General features: G+C 41.2%; 1 protein-coding gene across 2 annotated transcripts in view; it reads right to left on the bottom strand.

Annotated features, from left to right (window-relative positions):
• b4galnt4a (beta-1,4-N-acetyl-galactosaminyl transferase 4a) overlaps nt 1–23,254 on the bottom strand; it is a 155,708-nt gene that overhangs the window by 88,373 nt on the left and 44,081 nt on the right. For both annotated transcript variants that reach the window (XM_031283034.2, XM_031283035.2), the window contains one exon: nt 11,369–11,481. In XM_031283034.2, the coding sequence (XP_031138894.1) occupies nt 11,369–11,481 (113 nt within the window). The remainder of the gene's footprint in view (nt 1–11,368; nt 11,482–23,254) is intronic.

Below are 23,254 nucleotides of genomic sequence, written 5' to 3'. Positions count from 1 at the left end.
TAAACTCACATTGATCTTGGACCTCAAATGTACTGTATGTATGAGAACAACTTCAATAGATTACTGAAGCGGGAGTGAAGGTCCAGATACATCAAACTGCTGCCAACGTGTATCTACACCTACACAAATGTTAACCTGTAAAGTTGTCCTGAGTTTTTTTTTCATTAGCGGTACGTATGCTGTATGGAACATCAATGAGTTACATCCAATGCTGCAACGCATCTCTGCATTCACTGATTAATGTTTTGAGGCCACTCTTATAGTGAGAGTGCAGGCTAAAAGAAAACAAAAGAGATATTTGAAAGCAGGCACCTATAGAAAACTCCCTCGAGGAAAGCTAAAAACTGAAGCAAAACACAAAAATCCAACTCAGCGATATGACACTCGCTCCAACTCTGGCAAACAGGGAATAATGATGAAAGCAAGAAATGTTCCCACAGGAGTGCTAATAAACGTGCTCCTCTTCTTTAGACCCACAGAAATACACCATGCCCACACCACAAGAATTTTGAGACCAATTCAATTACTCACATCACTCCATCCATCTATCTATCTATCTATCCATCTATCTATCTATCTATCTATCTATCTATCTATCTATCTATCTATCTATCTATCTATCTATCTATCTATCTATCTATCTATCTATCTATCTATCTATCTATCTATCTATCTATCTATCTATCTATCTATCTATCTATCTATCTATCCATGGTGCTACCCTGCCAAGTCTTCCTTATCTGCCTCTCGTCAAGTAAACGCCTCAGCGGTGGGAGATTTGGCAAGACAAATAAAGAGAGACGAAGAATGCTGTGCTTCTATTGCTTCTATTGTTCAGTAAGGTTCTTATCCCTGCCTTGTTTACGTCATTATGAAACAAGAGAAAAACGGAGGTGTGCATATTTTTTGTTTCCCTTTATCAAGTGGCAATAGGAGCAGCACCTGATTGCTTAATCTGGCAGACACAGGCATCTTCTACACGCATCTACACTGACGACATCCTGCGAGGCCATTTTCTATGATCCAGCCTTCTAAAAGCACATAAAACTTTAAGCAGTCAAACAAGTTTGTCTTGCAGGGGTTGATGCATTTTCCAATCCAAGGCCTTTGACTGTCAGCTCCTTATGTTCTCAAGGATCCTCTTTGTATAACACTGTAGATCATGTTTGAGTAGGTCTGCGTGGTTATGATATAAGCACAATTCCAATCTAACATTTCTTTTAAAATCAACCTTGTGAATTAAGCATTAAGTGATAAAAGCAGTGTCATAAAAAGCCATCTGAGTAGGAATAAAGGGAAAAAAAAGATATAGGCAATGATCAGACTGAAGTGGCAGATAAGAATATACATTTCCCATCAACTCCCACAACCTAGGGTCCATTTACAGCTAAGTATTCTTTTTTAATTTATGTTAAAAGTATTTCACCATGACAACAATTACAGCCTTGACTAGCTCTTGAATAATGTAAAGGGTTTAAGGTACAATTCACAATGTTAATAATTTTTCTTTACTAATTCAGCAAAAAAACAAACATTTTTGACATGTTTTAGATGTCTCACGATGCAGACATTTTACACATGCATGTGCAAAAACCAATTCAAATTAATTCCATAAATCGTCCAAAGCTTGATGTCCAAAACCAAAAGGGTGTTTACAGACATACAACTTTTACTGATTATCTTTTCGACATGATTGACCTGTCCCTCACAACACTTTGGAGCATCATTTCTCTTGGGATGATGGGACTTTTGCAGCCCTGAACTCATTCACTTCCCACACCTTTATCAGCGGCCCACTTTGACAACACTCAGCAGCCATCCATCACATCAGTGTAACAGAAAGTACCCCACAGAGAGAGAGGGTCAGCGGTGAGAAAAATAGACAATCATATAGGTCTAGTGTAATGTCTACACCTAATAACCTTCACCCAGCATTGGCAACAGCGTGAAACTGACCATCAACAGCAAACAGTCAGCCGGTAACAGCTTAGCACTGACCGCTGCTGGAACAGAGCCAGCTGGTAGGAACCAGAGGCAGTAAGGAAAGAGCAGGATTCTTCAATAGTGTGTCAAAAAGGATTGAGGGTGACCCCGCTGTGTAATTATTTTCCTCCCTGTAGAGGATGGAAATAAAACAAAATGCTCTCATTAAATAAATTGTTTAGGTTGGTATGTGGGTGTAGGTATAATCTACAATGTATGTGCACGAACAGTATACTGCATATGCACACAGAGCTGTTGGTCTTGAGAAACAGCCTTGTGCTCTTTTGGCATCTGGTCGTGGGTAGCAGAGTAGACACTGCAGACCTCAGTGCTGGAGACCTGCCTGGGAGTTTACTGCAGGCCCACAGCTTGGATCTCCATCCTCTGTGAACCAACACCAGGCTGACAAATGCCTGATATGTGACAGTGAGAATGAGTGAAAGCACTGAAGCACCCAGAGGGAAAAAACAATTCTGGACTGAACCCTCAAATAGCCTCATATAACAGAGCTGTCAACACCCCCAAGTTTGAAAACTGACAGGGAAGAATGCACTTTTTTTATAGGGTTACAGCTAGTTATCAGAGGCTTGTGGCTAAACCAAGTGGAATTGTGTACATCCAAGCGAATACATTAATTATCAAGGGAACATGCATTGCTGCATAGGGACCAGTACTTTAAAAGCTTGAAATGTTAAGACAGAAACACCAGACAAATCCTGAACATAGCTTTAGTCATTTGATTTGGTTTAATCCACGACTAAAGAAATGGAATGACTAAATAGGGAACACTCAAAGAACAATTTAATTAAAAAATATATCTTATTACAATTTGGGTCTCATTTTAATAGCTATGGCCATCGTTTCCATCAGCTATGAAGACACTTTACTTAGGGGACAAGAGAAAATGAGGAGTCAGACAATCAGAGAGGTTGTAAACCACCCAACAGTGTAGACCAACTACCTGAAACAGCACACTGTGTCTAGACGCCTTTTTTAACCATCTGTTGTGCTTGAATGCTCCAGATTAGAGTTTCAATAGACTTCTTGAGTGAGATTATTGTGTGACAAAATCAGATTGTGTGAGAACTGCAACTTTATTGTTAATCGTGTCTGGGCAGGGGTGTCAAACTTCCCTAAGGGCCACACTGGACAATGAGAATTACATCAAGGCCCAGACATGTAGAGTTTATTGACATGCTTTTATTTAAGAGAAAAAGTCAAATATTTTGACTGTATTATTGCATGTCTCATATACTGTAGTCTTCTCACTTACATTTTGGGCCTCATAAAGCCCCAAAAAAGTTCGACAAAAAGGTTCCTCAGCCAACGACAAATACATTGAAAAAAAGCGGCAAAAAAGTTGGAAAAAGGCCGAAAAAAAGCATCAAAATTGTTTGAAAAAGTTTCAAAAACATCGTAAAAAGTGCCAACAACCTCCGAAAAAGTGGCAAAACATTGAGTAAAATGTCAAAAACGTTAAAACAAAGTGCCTAAAGCATTGAAAAAAAGTGCATAAACTGCCGGAAAAGGCATCAAAAATGATGAAAAAAGCATACATTTATTGTGAACCTAAATTGAAATGCGGGCCGGATCAAAACCTGTGAGGGGCCGGATTCGGCCCTCGGGCCTTGAGTTTGACACATGTGCTGTAGAGCAAACCTCACTGTCTCAGTTTCTATCTCGTAACCTTCCTCTGCTACGAGTGCTCCAGCTGTCATTAGCGCCTCGGGAGGAACTGACCCACCATTGTCTAAAAGCTCTGAGTTCATATTTTGCAACTGACTGTCTTGCTTACTTAGGAACAGAGCGGAGTCCACCAATAATAGCTCTATTACCCTTCCATCTCCCATTTAGACTGTCAACCTATAGCAGTTCTTTGTTTCACTTGACAGACCCTCAGGACCAGGTTGGCAGTGGAGTTCTTGATTTTGAAGGACAGAAATGTAAGTAAACTGTTTTGGTAATCACAGGTGACGACACACTTGAGAAAAGTGGCAGAAAACAAACGCAGTACGAGCTCAGACATCACTGGGTAGGGCGCTCAGGCCTATGTACCAAATGTCTCATGGGAGATCCATTTCCACTTGACTGGCTGTGGATCCAATCAGCAGGAGAGGACTCCCTCAATCAAATGTCAGAGCGGAGGTCACTAAATCACGGCCTGGTTGTGTCACCCTGACTCACCCATCCACAATCCTTTTCAATCTGTGACAACATTGGAAATGCTAAATAAATGTAATGGGTATCTGGGGAAAAAAATGAGTCATGTGCCACTGATCTTCATGGTCAAATCTAAATGTCAAATTGAGCAATCAAAGGCTAATCCCTATGTTTGGGTCCATTTATGGATTACATGAAGCCTAATACCTGCCTAGTGCACACAGCATTGTATCATCACGGCCAAATCTGTGTGGTGCAGTCGAGTGTGTCGAGTCCCGCTGATCAGCCATGTGTTTATTTACTAGTCAGCCCGTGCTCTCTGCTCCTTATCATTCTCAGGCAAGTCTCCCAGTGCCAGCAGCAGCTCCTTCCCAACTCCCATAAACTATCGGCAAGGCCACAGCGATGTAAGGCGGCCATATTTACAGCCCTGAAAGCAATTGGAGGTTAACAATAAGGCCTGGCTGCTGGAGTTTATGAGCTGCTGTAAAATTGCCACTATGATTAAAATCTCCGTCAGGTGAAAGACAATGGTGAAGCCCTTTCTTTCAAGCCTCCCGTAAAATATCTCCTCACCTTACTCCCCTCTCTTCTAATCTCCATGACCTCGTTTGTAAGCCTTTACCTTGGCTAACTGACCTATTACAGCCCACTATCATGTCTGGATAAGTGGACTTAGAGTCGCTGGCCTGCCCTGTGTTTGTGTGTTTGTGTGTGTGTGTGTGTGTGTGTGTGTGTGTGTGTGTGTGTGTGTATAATATAGGGTTCTTTATATACCAATGCATGATAGATTTATTGGCCTGAAAGTTAAAGATGTTTTTCATCTTCTGTGATAGTGAACAAAATGTATGAAGATTGTACGATATATGAATAAATAGCATATCTACAAAAAATATAATTTTTGCATAAATACATTGCAATATCTTGATATAATGTTAACCTGTAAATTTGTCCTGTCCTGTTTTTCCATTAGCGGTACGTATGCTGTATGGAACATCAATGAGTTACATCCAACGCATCTCTGCATTCACTGATTAATGTTTTGAGGCCACTCTCAGATGAGAGAGTGCAGGCTAAAAGAAAACAAAAAGAGATACGTGAAAGCAGGCACCTATAGAAAACTCCCTCGAGGAAAGCTAAAAACTGAAGCAAAACACAAAAATCCAACTTAGTGATATGGTGATATGATGAAAGCAAGAAATGTTCCCATAGAAGTGCTAATGTGCGTGTGTGATGGTGTATAATATAATATAGGGTTCTTTATATACCAATGCATGATAGATTTATTGGCCTGAAAGTTAAAGACGTTTCCCATCTTCTGTGATAGTGAACAAAATGTATGACTATTATACGAATTATGAATAAATAGCATATCTACAAAAAATATAATTTTTGCATAAATACAACGCAATATCTTGATATCATTTTGAGGCCATATGGTCCACCCCTACATGGCATGCATCTTTATGTTTTTCTTCCCCAATTTTCTAAGTGTGACTGTCTGAATAACCATCTATTAAATATCTGTGACTGACAAGCAAAATACCTTTTGACACATGTGCTTTCATTTATCTTTAGATCAATATTAATGATTCCCAGTTTTATTAAATCTGCTCTTCTCTTCTGTCTCGTTTTGTCCTCCAGCCTTTTTGTCTACTGTAAAGCCCCAACCCTCCTCTTTTGCCTTCATCATTCTTCCCTCTCATCAGGTATGTGAGATGAAGGGGCGGGGCCCCCGAAAGCAATCTGCCACTGACAAGAAGAGCTGGTCACAGAGCACAGAATCCACACCTCATCCATATTAACCACACACACACACACACACACACACACACACACACACACACAGAGATACATGGTAATATGTATACACCAAATGGAATAAGGACACACCTGGCTTGATATAACTTAGTAAGACTGTCAGACAAATTGGTAACCACCTGGAGGCTCCCCTAAGATGCACATACACATACACACACCACACCACACCACATACCACACACACACACACACACACACACACACACACACACACACACTTTGCAACAGTGTAAATCTATTGCAGGTTCCATCTTGAAAAGCAGGTGGCCAGAGAGATATTCCTAGTCTTTCAAAAAATAAAAAATAAAACACCCTGAGTGGGTTCCTGTAATTGCCAACCCTTACACTCTTTCAACCATTTAAGCAGCAATTTTAGTGATTTGCAGGCAAAGAAAAAAGGTGCCGAGGCAAACATTTGGTGTTGAGTCGCAGCCTTTTTCTCACAGAGGCAGAGAGGAATTACTTCCTCTACAGACGATCCTGCTCCTCATCTTTTCACCTTGCTGCTTTATTTCTGATTTTCTCTTGTTTCCTTCCATCACCTCATGTCCTCACTTTTGTCTGTCCTCGCCTTTACCCTCTCCCGTCTTTTTCTACTTCCCTCTAATGTGCTTTCTCTCTGCTGCCACCACTTTCTCCATCCATCTGACAACAAACAAGAGAGGAACAGGACACACACGTTTACATGTTTTATTTTAATCAGAAAACAGCATTCAGCTATTTACCTTCACTCACACCAAGGATGTTACTTAGCTCGTTCTTGCACTTTTAGAGAGGAAGCAGGAGGCATGAATTGCAAGAAACAGATTAAAAAGTGAAAACAAGTCTTGTTTAGAGACTCAGTATGTGTTGCAGGTCTTATAAAAGACCTCATTATATGAATTTACGCAGTAGGCAAAGCACCATTATCTTTCTCTATCTATGTGTGTGTGACAGTCCTTGTATCTCCCTGATGTAAGCCCCATACAAGTGTTTGTGCTGCCCAATTGCAATAAGGTCATTCCGCTCCCTTTTAGGCTGTCTATTAATCCTAAGTGCACACAGCCTTGGGGGGTTTTCTGTTTGTTTTCATCCATGCAGTTTTGGTTTTATTGTTTGACATTTCTGAAATGGCAGCTTTAGTGAGCTATTAGTGCAGCACAAAACATTAGAGGAGCTCAACAAAGAAGGCAAACAAGGGAGAAGGGCCTCTGTCCCCGTGACCCATATTACAGCACATTAAACACACTATATCATACTCCACTCTCTCTGTCTTTCTCTCTCTTACACACGTGTACTCACTCTCTCTCACACACACACACACACACACACACACACACAGGCACACACATCTGGTGTTAAACTAACTTTGACAATCAGGCCTGGTGACACAGAGTACAGTTTTGGCCTTTGCCACTGACATTTTCTAAGTGAAGGAGTGCTCTCACTGGAGCAACCACACATCAACTGAATGTGTCAATTATGTTGCTTTGGATTTCCTCGAGATGTCGATGCGGAATGAGCAGCAAAGCCTCAAGAGAAATGTGAAACATGGTATGCTATGTATACACATATAGAAGCACACAGACGCACACACACTCAGCAGAGGTCAAGCATTGCTGGAACAAAGAGCTGGTAAATGGGCATGTAAATTATAAATGAAGAGAGATGTGGTTTTAGAGCCAAACAGAAAAGTCTTTAGGGTAAGCTGTGTTGACACACACACACACACACACACACACACACACACACACACACCTTTGAAAGGATAGAACACATTCCTTGTAACAAATAAAGCAGTGTTATAGATAACCATAAATGGAGCTCAGTTTTATACTCTACAGATCATAAATCCAACTAAGCACCTCCTGCAGTGGGCCAATTCTATGTCCTTTATTGTAATTGTGATGATTTAGAGCGTGTTTACCGTCCGAGTGTGAACACAGTTCATCTAAGTGATCATTATTCGAAGCAAACCAAATCTATCACCCGTCGTTCAGGGGACAAATGACAAAGCGATGCTATTAAAATTCATAAAGGCCATGCCATAAACTTTCTGACACATTTTAGTGACTTCAGCAGAATGCTTAGAGTGCAGCCGAATATCTGAGCTTCAGTGCACGAGACTGACTCATCCTGAGAGCCGCTTTTCATTTGACTGTTACAGAAGAGGAGCCCTAACGCTATCAGGCAGGTTTAGAGTTTAGAGGAGGGCCGTTCAGAAAAAAAAACCCTGCCGGCTACCCTTCATGACTCTTATCTCTTCGAGCACATTTCCCAAAGCCTTCACTTAAATCGATTTTGAAGACGACTGCATTTTATGGAATAAGATATATCGTCTTCTTCTCTCAGATGGTCCCCCCCGGCTAGTCAATAGAAATACAGCAATATTGTTACAATTTGGGTATTTAACTGTGTTTGGGTCTTAAACTCATGCAGCCACAGCTTGTTTGTGGCAAACATATACTGTACATTTTGTATGGGGTGATAGAGCAACATTACGCTGCACATGCAGGTCAGAAAACAGTGTGACCACTATGATATGATAAAGGGACATATGTCTAAAAAAAAAAGACATGCAATATTGCTAAAAACAACTATAGTTAGGTATTTAAAATCAGTTCTTAATTATGTGTTATATATTGATAGAAGCAAAAATGAAAAACAGAATAAAGACACTGACCATTTCTTATAATAAACTGTACTGATACTGGTTCTTAACTAGCTAATTCATTTGAATTCATTCCACATACAGCAGCTTCTTATAGACTTCCTTTATAGCCCAGTGTAATGATCCTCTTTAGCAGGCAGAGAGGTAAAAGCTTTTTATTACAAAAAATACCAATACCTAAATATGATACAGCTCATTAATCTGTATGTCTACATCTTTTGCTCTTCAATGATTTTGCCCTCGTTTGTATCAAATATTCAACACAGACATACACAGATACGGTGACCATTTAATTACTGCAGATTGTCTGCCTTCACGGTCTGATTCTTCGGCACCTATCTGTAGTTTTACAGATATCTGAGCCTCAGGCAAGATACCATTTCAAGTAGACAGCCTGTCAACATGAGTGGCAAGTGCTGGCCGGGAAACCTGGTCAGCTGAGGTTGAGGAAAGTTAACAATAAATTGCCTGGCTCAAGGCCAACAGATGAGTGGTTAGTAAAAAAGTAATTTTACTTTACCAAAGAAGACAGAAAACAGCTAGATACAATTAAAGTGAGAAAAGAGAGATGAAGGATTACAACAAAGTAGTGCTGTCAAACGATTAAAATATTTAATCGCGGTTAATCGCATTAATGTCATAGTTAACTCGCAATTAATCACACATTTTTATCTATTCTAAATGTCCCTTGATTTATTTTTGTCCCATTATTTTTTCTCATTTTAATGCTATGATATCAGCTAGACCGTCGTCCTCCACAACGTTAACATGCCTACATGCAGTAGCCACCCATTTAGCTATGGCTGCAGTAAGTTTGTTCTTAGTTGTGGTATCCATGTGCTTCTGTCTGAAGTCATCCATTGTCGCCTGGCTTTGACGAGGGGGCGGAGAATTGGCATCAGCTGTGTGCTTGGCCACCAAGTGGTATTTCAGACTGGACGTGCTGCGATGATAGCTCAGTTCACAACGACAAAACACACAGATCACTTTGGTCTTGTCAATGGAACCATTTGGCAACTTTTTAAAAGTAAACTTTCCATTCAGAATCTCGCGCTCGCCATCCACTCAAAACGTAACGTTAGCCTACTACTCTTTGGCCGGCTCGCAAGCCCAAACAAGTGTGTGCGGCATGCCTGTTTCCGGTCTAGCTAGATCCGCTGTAGTGTTGTAGTTTTTCTAACGTTACTAGCTGTTGCAACAGCATGTGAAAAAAACTACAAAGTTTGCTAGGCCAAAAAGAACGTTAATCTTGCGATAAAAAAATTGACGCCGTTAAAATGGGTTTGCGTTAACGCCGTTAATAACGCGTTTAACTGACAGCACTACAACAAAGGAGTACAGTGTGTTTTTGACTGCTTAATGTAAAAGTCTGGACACACCCAGAGAGATACAGTCTCATCTTCAGTGGTTTATTAATCTTATTTTGGAATCAAAATCTGACCTGTTTAGACCGGACAACCAAAAATAAGCAGTACAAAATCAACCCCAATTATATCCACTTTAGCAGACATTCAGATCAGACTATAAACATTTGCACTGGGTTGTCAAAGGTTTTGGAAGGAATTCTGATAACAATCCTCCCTTGGACCGCTTGTTGAAAGCAACGGGAGCTCGCCGTTTCAACACACAGTTGGGGCTAATGTGCTCTGCAGATCCTGAAGAACTATTCTGTGAGTCCAAAAATCCCCCCACTCCCAGGGGAAATAAGAGTTTAAGTGTCAGATTGTCCCGGTGGTTTACTGCTGCATGTACCAAGTGCTAATGATCTCTGAGGTCCAAACTCTGTTTGATAATACATCTCTAAGCATTAAAACCATCACAGAAATAAATGCTGGAGGAGGAGGTTAGATTGCATGATGCATTCACGATATATTTTGAACTGTAGCCTCCCAGAGCTGGACACATTATTCAAATTCAGTGCAGTGGTTGGGTTCACAAGGCCAAACTGTAGATGGGTTTTAATGAGCAAAAAGAAAAGTTTCAAAACAATAAAATATGATTACAGATTGTATAATGTTTCCCACCTATATTAGAATAACCCTAACACCTCAACCTGTATCAGTGTAGCAGTGTTGCAGTACTTAAGATCGGTCTTGGTCTCAAGACCACTTTTTGAAGGTCTCGGTCTTGTATCGTTCTCAGATAAAGAGGACACGGGATTATATTTCAAGACCGGTCAAGACCACAACTGCCTTTTGATTATTCTATCAAGGCATTTCTCATGATACACTTATGTCAATAACAGAAGTGAATGAAGAAGAATCATCTTAATTTGTTTTCTGTGGGTGTTTTTTTTTTTTTTTATGGGAATGTGGATCTGAAATCAATTTGAGGAGTGCCTATGGTTAGCATTTTTCACATTTTATCGTGTCATGCAGTGTGGGACTCCTCACTGGTCTGGTCTTGGTCTTGACTTGGTCTCGACCCCTCAAAGTCTAAGTCTCGGTCTCGATACACTCTGGTCTTAGTGATGGCTTGGGCTCGGTTTAGGTGGTCTTGACTACACTGGTACCTACTAGTTTATTACCTATAGTCTATCTATTTTCCATTATGGAGACAGGTGACTGTTTTTTGGGCAACAGCAGAAAGGACCACTAACCTGTGGGTGCACAGAGAACAGAGCCTCGTAGTTGCTGAGTCAAACAGATGTGGGTTTGTAAGGTGTGGGTGTGTTTAGGTTGTGACATTGCATTATTATTCGGTCCAGAGTGGTGAGACAGGAAAGAATAAAGACAGCAATAAAGAAAGACTCACTGCAGCCTCGTCCTCCCTGCTGTCGCTGGTGTCCTCACTCTTGTGGTGGCCGGCTGAGGAGCGAGTGTCCCTCTTACGGCTGGCGTCCGTCCCCTCCGTCTGTCTCTCTCCATCTGGGCCAAGGTGAAAACATGGACAGCGCTCAGAAAGCCAGCCAGCACCATTATCATCGCTATTGTTGCTGTTATCAACCTCATCATCATCCTCATTGTCATCATCTTCATCTCCATTTTAATCATTGTCATTAATAGCATCATTGTCATTCTCATCTCTATCATCTCTACAGCATAATTATAATTCTGAATATCTTCATTACCATCATCATCCTGGTCAACAGTCATTTCGAGCTATCACTAATTTTTCTTCCTACTGAGCCTCTCTAGTGTAATCAAACCCAGATAAAAGTTTCTGGAGAAAAAAGGAGATTAAGTGAAAAAGTTGTAATTGGAAAAACCAAAGGAGACAAGATAGAAGAATAAAAACCAGTCCAGAGGGGAAATGTGAAGAGAGGGGAGTGAAAATGGGAGGAAAAAGGAAGAGATCGAGAAATGGAGAGACATAAAGAATAGCTTTTCTTGCTGCGAAGTGGAGCTGTTAGGATGCTGTCATGCCACAGATGGATTATGGGAGTTTTGCTGCACAATGATGACAGTTGCCTTGGCCGGGAGAGAACAACCGGATTTTAAATCCACTCATTACAAGTGTGTGCGTGCATGCAAGTGTGTGTTTTTTGTGTGTTCGTCACAGAGCATATGGTCAAAATTCTTATGTCTCCGTGCTGCCAGCAAAACACATGCGCATGTGTACACACACACTGTCGTGGATGATCAAACCGAAGCGCAGTTCAACACAGAGCAATAACAGGATATTCAGCACTTTATGAGAGCCTGGTTCTTTGGATTTACAAGGATTCCTATAAGGGTTTCTACCTCTACGAGGAGTTCATATAAAAAAAGGAATCCATACCCTATTCACTCCAATCTATTTTTATTTCTATTGCACAGCATTCGATGCCATTTGGGTGACATGGTTCACGAATGCACAACATTGCTGCAGCTCGGATGGGCTGCCATAAAAGGTGGTGCCTGTGTCATTGACTCCCCCATAAAAAGCAAGAGGGAGGGATGGAGGGAGGGGGGCACTTTGTGTTGTCCCAAATGCATTACAGTGAAAGTGGTTCATTACTGTGGGGGTGGCTGTAGTGTATGCACATGCATACAGCCACACGCACATACACACAAGGGGATGGATTGTGATTAAAAGACAGAATGGGGAAAACGGGTGGCTATAAAGCATAATGAGAGATAATGTTTTTGGATGGTTTTCCAATATGTCCTCTTAACATGAGTCTGAGTAGGCTGAATAAGGTGTGTGTGTGTGTGTGTGTGTGTGTGTGTGTGTGTGTGTGCGTGTGTGTGTGTGTGTGTGTGTGTGTGTGTGTGTGTGTGTGTGTGTGCGCGTGTGTGTGCGTGCGTGCATGTGTGCGTGGGGGGGGGGGGGGCAGGGTTAGGCTGCGGCGAGATTGATGCAGTCGGGGAGAAGACAAAAGACAGTTCGCTGCATGCTCACTCATTATTCACAATGAAAAACAATCAAAGTCGAAAAACCCACAAAATAAAAATGTAGCAAACAGTGAAAGTTTCCCTCTTGTACAACTTGCTCTCCATCCCATGAAAGTCTTCAGCAAACATAATCTGTGACGATAATTTGTTTACATCATTTGTTTGGATATTGTCTTGCCTGTCTCCCTCCATTCCCTTTGCAATTTCACTGATTCCAAAACAACTGTAATACAGAATCGGCTTTGATCTGAAAAATCATCTTTTGCTGAATAAATGAAACCAAGGAGAAAATGTTTACAATGCAATCCACCCTAAACTGTATTTGCATCTTGCTCTCTGATTGTGTAAGGGTATATTGTGTTGCCAGTTGTCTGACTCTTGTCAAACCAGGACACTGGAAAGGTCACCCCAACTAAAAAAAAAGAAAAGGAACAAAAAAACACAATACCAAGCAATGGAAGTGGAGGAAGCTTTTAGCGAATGCCATTTCCTTGTCAAACCAGGCCACTTGAGCCACAGAAACCGCGCTGTGAAAACTGTCACCCAACCTCGACGTGGAAAGTCTAAGTACGTCCTCCGGGGTCGATCAAAGCTCCACCAGATCAAAGAGCAAACACCACAGAGTAGCCGTGCTCAACTTCGTCTCACTTCAAGCCAGACTTTCCTGCCATTGTTGAGCCAAAAATAGCAGGACATTTCAACTTCCAAGTTTTGATCTTACTATGTAACTAAAAAGTCTTTTGTAGATTTCATAAAGATTGCATCCACCTACATGAAGATATTAAATAAAGAATATGATACTGATAATTATAATATCATATATTACCTACTGTACAATCACCGCAACGGAAAATAAATAGCAAATCCATTTCTTTATGCGTTGCGACTGATCTTTCGCTTCATTGTGCTGTTTATTTTGGTTCTTCCTCTGAGTAAACAGTGCATGAGTCACTGCATGAGTCAACTACCAGCACATCTACCCCTAACTGTTTATCTGATCTATCTATTATGAGCAGGCAATGCTCCAGGGAACCAGGTGAGACCATGCCTCGCCTCAAACACAAAAACCTCATATCAGGTTCACTTTGAAATAAAAGGAGTGACAGCTTCGAACCTCAAAAATAGAGACAGCAAACTGCTGAAAATAACCCACTGTCCAAGATAACATGGTTAAAATACATCAGACTTAGAAATAATACAGCCCCACCCACTGTATATCATACTCATAATGACCTCCATACACACAATAGGGTGATAATAATGCAATGTACTTTGTATGCAAGATAAATGTTCAAGAAGCATAGATGGTCAAACTGACAGGCAAATCCACATGAGCTTTCTTTAATACTGTCAATAAATAGAGAAAAGATTGAAAGCATTAGAGTTTGACGGGAAGAAAATCACCTATGAAAACACAAAGCAGTCGACCAACATTAGGAGGCAAACTTTAACAAATAATTCACTTTTAAATAATTTCTCCTCTTCTTCAAGTCCCCCAAGCACTGTCTTTTGAAGTCTGAGGAGAATGTTTGACTGAACTTATTTCCTGAGAAAATAAGACTTCTTAAGCACTACGAGTACAAAATGGGTCTATGCACCTATGCAAAGCCATAAGGAAAATGGCCTTATCTAGTATAGTGTATCGTGGAAGACATTTTGCACTGCTATATCATTATAGTTACATTTAAATAATTAGTGCCACATTCACAGAGTCCCTTTTCTAATAAATTCTTCAACAATCCCAAAAGGAGAAGCTAATGAGTACTGCAAAGCACTTGCAGTTGTGTAGTGTGTGTGTGTGTGTGTGTGTGTGTGTGTGTGTCATTCAACATTATTTGCCAACATATGCCTTAGCACTCTTACATATAACACATACGTTTAAGTATGTGTATAAGTGTGTCCTGACTCAAGCGTGATTTATACTTCTGCGTAAAATCTATGCCATTGCTACGTACGTAGGTAGGCGGAGACATGGACCTACGCCGGACCCTATACCGTAGCCTGACGTGCACCTCTCGAAAAATGTAACAACACGTCGCAGCGACGCTCGTCGTGTCTTGGTAGCGTTGCATGTCCCCCGACTCATTTCCTGGTTCTCCTTCTCCAAAAACAACATGAAATCAAGGAGAGGGTTAACTTTTCCTGCTACAGATTTCCCACCGTGAGAAAGAAAGCACAGGGGAGACACTTTGTTTCTCTCACTACGACTCTAGAGTCGCTACTCACTCCGAAGCTAATCACCGTTACTCTCTCACTTCTCCCTCGCTCTACCACACACTCCCCACGCACAAACACACACATGCCGGCTCGACGCACACACCAACGCACAAGTATAAACTTCAGGCCACTTACGTAGGCTACGGCTAAAGCTCTGCACGGAGCCTCCGCAGTACCATAAATCACGCTTAATGCATGCATGTGTGCACACATGCTCATAAGTAGCTTGTCAGATAGGAAGATGTGGTGCTGCAATTAGAATGACTCATAAATAATATTCCCCGCTGGCAGGAAGTAGAGGTTTAAAGAACCAATACAATAGTACTGTGGTGGAATTTCCAGAAACACCATGTTGTGATATGATGAGACTAACGGAAAAGCTTAGACAACATCAGGTCATTCATAGGTCACAGGTCAGGGGAGGAGAATATTTGGCCAGTCTCTAGTAATAACCAAACCTGGTCATGTATAATTATGTTTGTCTCTCTACAAATTCAGGGAATCTAGGCAGTTGTATGATAAGGGGATGTTTTGTCTCAGGACTGTCTCCTTTTGGAGGTCAGTGGGCCTGTCCCACTTTAGCATACATCCCAGAGAGAGAGCTGGGCTTAACTAGGCTTTAGCATCTGTGTTTTAGCCGACTGCAATATCTTTGTTTACCTTAAAGGTTCAGCTAAACATGACGCCTCCATCATGAGTTTAAATACACCTTTTAGGAAGACAGGAACTTCAGAGAGTTGTGACGGCACTGCACAATAACACATCATGGTTAAACTGTACTGCCTGCTTAATTGTCTCCTCAATTGAGTGTTCATTAAATGCTCCTGTGTAAGTCATAAGTCTCCCGAAACTTCTTCACGTATGTGAAATGAGTTGTGCTGCTCCTGAGTTTTTCCTTAACAAGTACTGTGGCGGTGAATCAGCCATACGAACAATAAGGTTGTTGTTGTTTTTTTATCCCACGATGGGACTGCTGTTCTAAGTAACCAGCATGCATTACTATCATTTACTCATACAGTTAAAAAGGACGGAAAGAACAGGATTCACTGCATGCATTTACATGCACACACACAGAGACCACGATGCTGAGTGTGGTGCAGCCGTGAGGTGAGGTAAGTCTGATGACTATGGCGAGCTGCAGCGAGTCAGGAGTCAGTCCCAGTCCCAGTCCCTGGACTGTGACGGGACTACCTCAAGCCTCCATGCGGGCTCTAATGAAGTAATAAAGAGCAGACTGGCAGGTTAATGGAAGCCAATCGACCAGAGCTCCACCAACAGCAGGAGAACAGGCGGAATACTAATCATTTAAGAGCTTCCTCTCTTATGTTCTGCCTAATCTGTTTATGTCCCATGCTTCTAAAACTACAGCACTATTTACTGTGCAGACAAGATGGTGGAGAGCAACTTCTATAACCTCCAGAGAGGACAGAGATAGAGAGCGTTTTTTTGAGTGTTAAGTTTGTGATGGAGTATATTAAAAACCACAATAAACAAGAGTCTTATCCCAGGTTGATGTGGGTGTAATCTGTAAATAGAGACAAGGATTGGGAAAAACTTTCTTTGGCTTCCTCTACTTTTGAGAAATGAGTAATATGTTCACTTTGTCTGGCTGCCCTTTATAAACTAATGGTATTCTGAACTCTATAGCTTTCAGCGAACTACAGCTGTCGGAGCTCTCATCTCCTCTGTACGGGTGCAAATTTATATGTATGGGCGTGTTCCTGTGCGTATATGCATGCAATATATGGATGTGTTGTGCGTGTCGTATCTCTGAGTCTCATTTTATCTTTGATCAAGACTGACAACAAGCACTGGGTTTCAGTTCAAGGCGGTGCTCCCCTCTATGTTAAGTGATAGACAGAATGGTGATACAGCGGAATGCTAATCGCGGAATCAAAGAAGTGAGCGCAGCCAGAGCTACAACAACGGCGGCGGAGGGCAGTTAGAAGAGAAAAGATGAGATTGAAAATAATAGAAGAGATAACTAAAATCGAGCTGGTTAAGTAGGAGGAATGTAGTTTAAACCAATGTGACAAAGTCCAGTCATAACAAATGAGATAATAATAATTATTATTATTATTATAATAATAATAATAATAATAATCTGTTTAGGAGCCCTCACAACCTGTCCCACGTAATAGCCCTGTGGTAAAGAGGGGAAATAATAGCACACAGTCAACCACAGCAGCTCACAGAACAACACCAGCCGTCATTATCACAATTCATTTGACAGTTCTATCTCTGTAGTTGTTCCTACATGGTCTCCTTTACAAAAAGGCGCAGCTGAGCACAATTAATACTCACACACAGCAGTGAAAAATATGATTCATGACTACAGATTCACTTTAAAACGTGCAAAATAAGGTAAAACAATTTTTTTTTTGTCTTGGTTAACATTCAAATTACAAATTTCTAGAGCATCAACAATAAAATATTGGTATTATCGATTATGTTTTACTTTTCAATAAATCGATTGATCATTGCGTCTATAAAAGATTTCACTGTTTTTAATAAGTATATAAAATAGTGCCCATGACAAGTTCCCAGAGCCCAAAGTGATGCTTGTTTCATCCAAGAGACATCCCCAAACTAAAACATATTTAATTATATAATATGACACATTTTAGATGCTTGAGAAATAAAATCTTGATAAATGTCTAAATCATCAGCGATAAATAAAATCGCTGATTATTTTTCTGTTGACTGACAGAACTACTTTCTTATTTGTGCTATTGTCATATTGGGAAGTAATCCAATATTTTGACAAAAAACAAGCAACTAAAGTAGTAAATAAAATAAATAGCATATTGCACTTGCAACAGATCTTTTAGCAATGGTGTCATACTAACCCTACCTTCTTAAAATCAACTCACTTATGCCTTTTGGACATTTTAGAAATCAGATTTTGGACCTCCAAACTTCTCCTTGTAATTGCTTTACATAGTTTTATTTATTTTTTAGCATGATTGTCCTGATCTGTTAATCAAATTGTTTTACCATTTCGGAAAGTTTTAGTGTCTTTCTATGTTCTTATGATGGTGTTGCTTCATTCCTTTTCTGTGTTGTTTTCTTTGTCTTTGTAATTTGATGTCATTGTAAATGAGCTCGGCCCCTCAATGATCTCTCGAGTAAAAAAAAAAAAAAAAAAAAAAAGGTTGAATGAATGAAAAATTCAATCTCACCCCAAAGATTTTATTTTTTAGATTTATTGGATTGAATCCCAGAGAGCGGGCGGAGGTCATAGTCATTTCTGCCTGCCTGTTTCTTTGATACAAGGCAGGGCCGATGGATGACTTCATTCTGTTTACACCAAATACTCAGTATATCCACTGTTTGATGTTTAGAGTTTGTTGATCATGTGAGCGCCACAGCATTCTAGTTTTGTCATAGCTGACAAAAGTGTAACCAAGCGGGGCAGCCTCTTATCTGTCTCGTTTCAAGCGCGGTGAAGTTGGCTGGACATTTGATATTCAGTTGATATTTGATTTTAACTTCCCCTTCGTTCGAGATTGACGCAATTCAGGTCAATGACGTGATCAGGGTCAAAGAAAGTTGACATTATTACCAAGAGTATCAAGAGAAAACAACTACAATTATTATCGCTAGAGATTTGTACCCGACATAAAGCTTCATAGCACTTCATCATCTGTTCTGTCGCTAGGTTCTGTGTAATCGGACCGTCGACAAATTACCGTTTTGGTAGATCGGCAATGACAGTAGGGATGCAAAACGTTGGCTATTTCTTGAAAAAATATTCACTAATAATTTGTTTTCATGATGACTGCATTACTTCCCAATACGTACAGTTCAGTTATTATTTCTGGAAAATATGAAATAAAAATCTAATTCTCTCATTCTGATTGCTGTAGTAGGCTACTTCCCAATCACTCACTGCTACTTACTACAGGTCATGGTTTCCTGAAAAGACAATTTATATGGAAGCAGGACTCAATTTTCTTTGAAAAATATTCACCAAAATTCAATGAAATTAGTTTTTCTCATTCTGATTGCTGTAGTACTTCCCAATCACTCACTGCTACTTACTACAAGTCACGGTTTCCTGAAAAGACAATTTATATGACTGGAAAATTCCTGAATATTAATTGAGATATCCCATTATGTTGTGAGCAGTAGGCCTACGTGTGCTGTTGGCAAAATTGTGTCTAATCTGTCTGTGTCTATGTCTGACCTGGACTGGCACATGTTCACGTTAAAAAGCATGTGTGTGCATGAGCACTACGGTCACGCGCAAAGTGTCCCGGTTTTATTTCTGGGAAATCCGGTCACCCTAGTGAAACGATAAGCAAGAATCCAACGTTGAAACAGGAAAGAAGGTTTGGAAGGATGAGCAGACAAAAGAGTTAGAAGATTGGACAAATGCACAGCATAGGCACACTCTGTAAATTATTGACAGGGTTGATCTCCTCTACTGTGTGTGTACACTATGACTCCATCTCAGTAAGGTAGGCTGTGCTCCCCTTGAGCTGGCACCAGCAACGTGATAGAACGTTAAATACACCCCTCGCCTCCTCTCCCTCCATCGGGGAACAAGATTAAAATTGCATATGACGACGAAACAAGAGGCTTTCCAGAACACAAGAGTGGGAGAGAGACAGGGAGATTAAGCAAGAGGGGGACAAGGGTGCAAGGGTTTAGAATTCAAGAGGGTAGGGGGGAGGAGATTAAACTGGAAGTTAAGGGGGAGACTGGGACACTGGTGGAGACTGTGAGAGGAAGTCGAGTGGGTTGCAAGGACGAGAGTCTGTGAGAGAGAAGTAAAGGAGAGGGTGTAACCACACGGTGACAGACTACCATTTCGCCGGTTGCGCGCATGTTCACTCATTCAATCACTCATTACTCAGCCAGCCATTAACTGATTTACTTAGTCACCCTCATTCCCTCTCTATCCCCCTCGCTCTGCAATGCATTTTCAATACACTACTACTTCTTTACAAGCGCAGAGCTTATAAAGTTTTACAAGGCTCATGGCTTTTTGCTCTGCCATCAGGCATGACATTATAAGACATGGTTGACACAAGGTAATGGAGGATGTCAAACTGATGGGCCAGTATAGTTTCTTAATGACACTTTCCAGGGCAACAGCCAAGCATTTGTGCACACACATACACAGGGTGACGTGGCAGGGGGCAGCACAAGTGTAGCAGGCTTCACTGGGGCTACGCTGGCCAAATGGAGCTAGCTAATTATAGCAAAATAAACTGCACTGATCTGTACCATTAGCCAGTCAGTAATGAAGAAGAGTGGAGGGCTACTGTGAAACTGATGAATAGGCCTGGCTCTGAGTACTTCACTCCCTGGCCTTTAGTTCAGCTCTAACAACACACCCTTCTGAAGAAAGAGAGAGTGCAATAAGACAAGAGGCATTACAAGGCTTTGGAGATGAGATAAAAAGAGACAAAGATACTGTGACAGAGAGGGGCAGGAAAGGACATGGGAGAGATGGAAAGAACGTAATGGGAGAAAAGACAGCAGAAAGAGCATGTAGTAAGAAAGAAAGTGTGCGTGTAGGCCTGTTGGGGTGTAGGGCAGAGAGAAAGAGTGATTGCTGAGATGCTTAATGTGCTCTCTCTTCCTCTCTTCTACTCTCTCCTCTAAGCTCTGGTAATGTTTTGCACTCCACTAATAGCTTACTAAAGCTGCCACTTAGGAAAAATGAAATAACAAAAAACAAAACGCTTTGGATGGAGACAAACATAAAATCAGAGCCCCAAGGCCCAGTGCACTCAAAGATTCATTGACAGCCCGAGAGGAAGTGGAATGACCTTATTGCAGTGTTAGGCTACACACACACACACACACACACACACACACACACACACACACACACACACACACACACACACACATTACATCTACATTACATCTACAGTAGTATGTGTACAAACATGAAAGACAATTTTTGGCCTTCCATTCATGCATATTTATCCCTACAGTACTTGCCATAGTGTGGAAATGTGAAGGGTGCTTAAGTAGTCAATAGATTACATACGCAATCAGAAAGGCTGTGAAAGCCTGCTTATCTCTAGACCATATGGGTTCTGATGAGGTTAATATCCTACTTACTCTCTACTTGAAACTTAAACACACATATTATCTGCTCTTGAGGTTTTTAACACTTATCCCACTATTGGCAGCTGAACAGGACCTACAGTAGGGGGGATAGCCTAGAGCTGTGTTAATCTAAAATATGGCATATATATTTATATTTATATTGTGTGTGTGTGTGTGTGTGTATATATATATATATATATATATATATATATATATATATATATATATATATATATATATATATATATATATTTCTAAAGGAGAATCACCAGATATAGTGTGCATAATTGTTTGACTTCTCTGATAGTACATACTGGGTATTCATTGATAAATCTTGCTTTTTATTCTTGACTGAGCGTGGAATAGATCTTAGGGGCTAGTTAGCTGGCAAGTCATATTGGCAAACACTAGAGCAAAAAAAGAAAAAGCTGATATATTTCTGTCAATCTCCCGTCTAGTTGGTATTTGGCCATAGGCTGCGGAGCAAAACAGTCCCTCCGCGACCTGCCAACCCACTCGCCCTGCTCACCTCTAAATGGCTGTCTGCCTCTCCCCATCTCCTCCTGCTGCTTAGTTCCCGAGGTCTCTGTGAACTCCACTGGCTGTCTAGAGGCCTACGAGGTCTGCTTTGGCCCTACTCTGGCTTGCCATGGAGACGAGAATGCAAAAGGAGACATTTCCATCATGATCGATGGCACAAGATATCACAAAAAAAGAGGCATTAAATGATGCTACGGAGCAAGGAGTGAGATAAGACAATCGGAAGATGAAGAGATGAACGACAGTGACCAAGGCTGATGGACTTTATGCAGACACACACACCTGCTGTATGTGGTTTACAACAAATGCAAATAACATAAACTCCCTCTAGATGCCTTGTATGTGCAACAGGACATCTTCTTACATAAAGGCTAAACGTGTCCAGAGTACTCAGTCTTCTGGGTGTTAATTATGCCCATATGAGCATGTGTACAGAGATACATAATGCGCACACACACACACACACACACACACACACACACACACACACACACACACACACACACACAATCAGCTGCTCCAATCACAGTGGAGGAGACAAGGAGGCTACTCTGAGCCACTGCAGAGCCACAACTGTCGCAGCTGATGTGTCACTGGGGAAAGGAATTAGAGTGAGTGTGCAGGGGTTGCACACTTCCTGAGCTCCCTCGCTCATTAGTATACATTTGTAAACAAAGAAACAAAGAGCCTTGGTGCTAGGCTAACACGCTGTCACGATGTTAGCAAGAGTCGGATCCAAGCAGAGCATCTAAATGAGGTGAGAGTGCTGGAGGAGACCTCTCTGCGATAATTCATCCATCTTCTCCCGCTCCTGACAGCTGAGCCGCTGCACAGGGAGACAATGAGAGAGGAGCCTGCACCAGGCCTGCATCCAAAAAAGCGTACACTACATAAACCTGAGAGTCGAGGTCCAGGCTTTGAGGCACCAAGCACCGGGGCACCGAGCTATATGTGAGCCAGAAATAAAATAAAAATGTCAGAGCAAAGCAACTTTCCTTTTAGGGGCAAAAAGAGAAGGAGACACTGAGGTGTCTGAAAAAGGAAAGCGAGGAAGAGGAAAATGGAGAGTTTAGCAATGCCTCACTAAAAGACAGAGACAAATTGTATTTCAGAAACCGCAAAACACTTGAGACAAGACTGACCCCTAAATAACCTGACTCTGTTTACCATCTCACTCCCTTTTTGTCTCCATCTCAAACACCCTCCTCCATTTTCCTTTCTTCTCTCACCACCTAATTCTTAGCTGTCTCGCTTGCACTTGCTCTTCCTACACAGCTTTTATTTTTTTCTTCTTTTTCTTTCATCTCCTCTGCTTTCCCCTTTCCTCTCAGTCACTCTCTGCAGCCATCTGACGCGTCGGCAGGGATTAATACCTGAATATTGTTTCCGTGTAGAACCCCGGTGTGGTCATTATCCTCTACCGAGTATCTGATTATCATTGTTCCAAGCAGTCATTACTTCCCTGATAATATCGCCTGTGTGCTGAGAGAAAGAG

Source organism: Sander lucioperca, chromosome 7, assembly GCF_008315115.2.
Source record: "Sander lucioperca isolate FBNREF2018 chromosome 7, SLUC_FBN_1.2, whole genome shotgun sequence".
In the NCBI taxonomy this organism is placed as follows: Eukaryota; Metazoa; Chordata; class Actinopteri; order Perciformes; family Percidae; genus Sander; species Sander lucioperca.
Note: the sequence above shows the minus strand (reverse complement) of the source record. Positions and strands in the feature narration are given on the sequence as shown.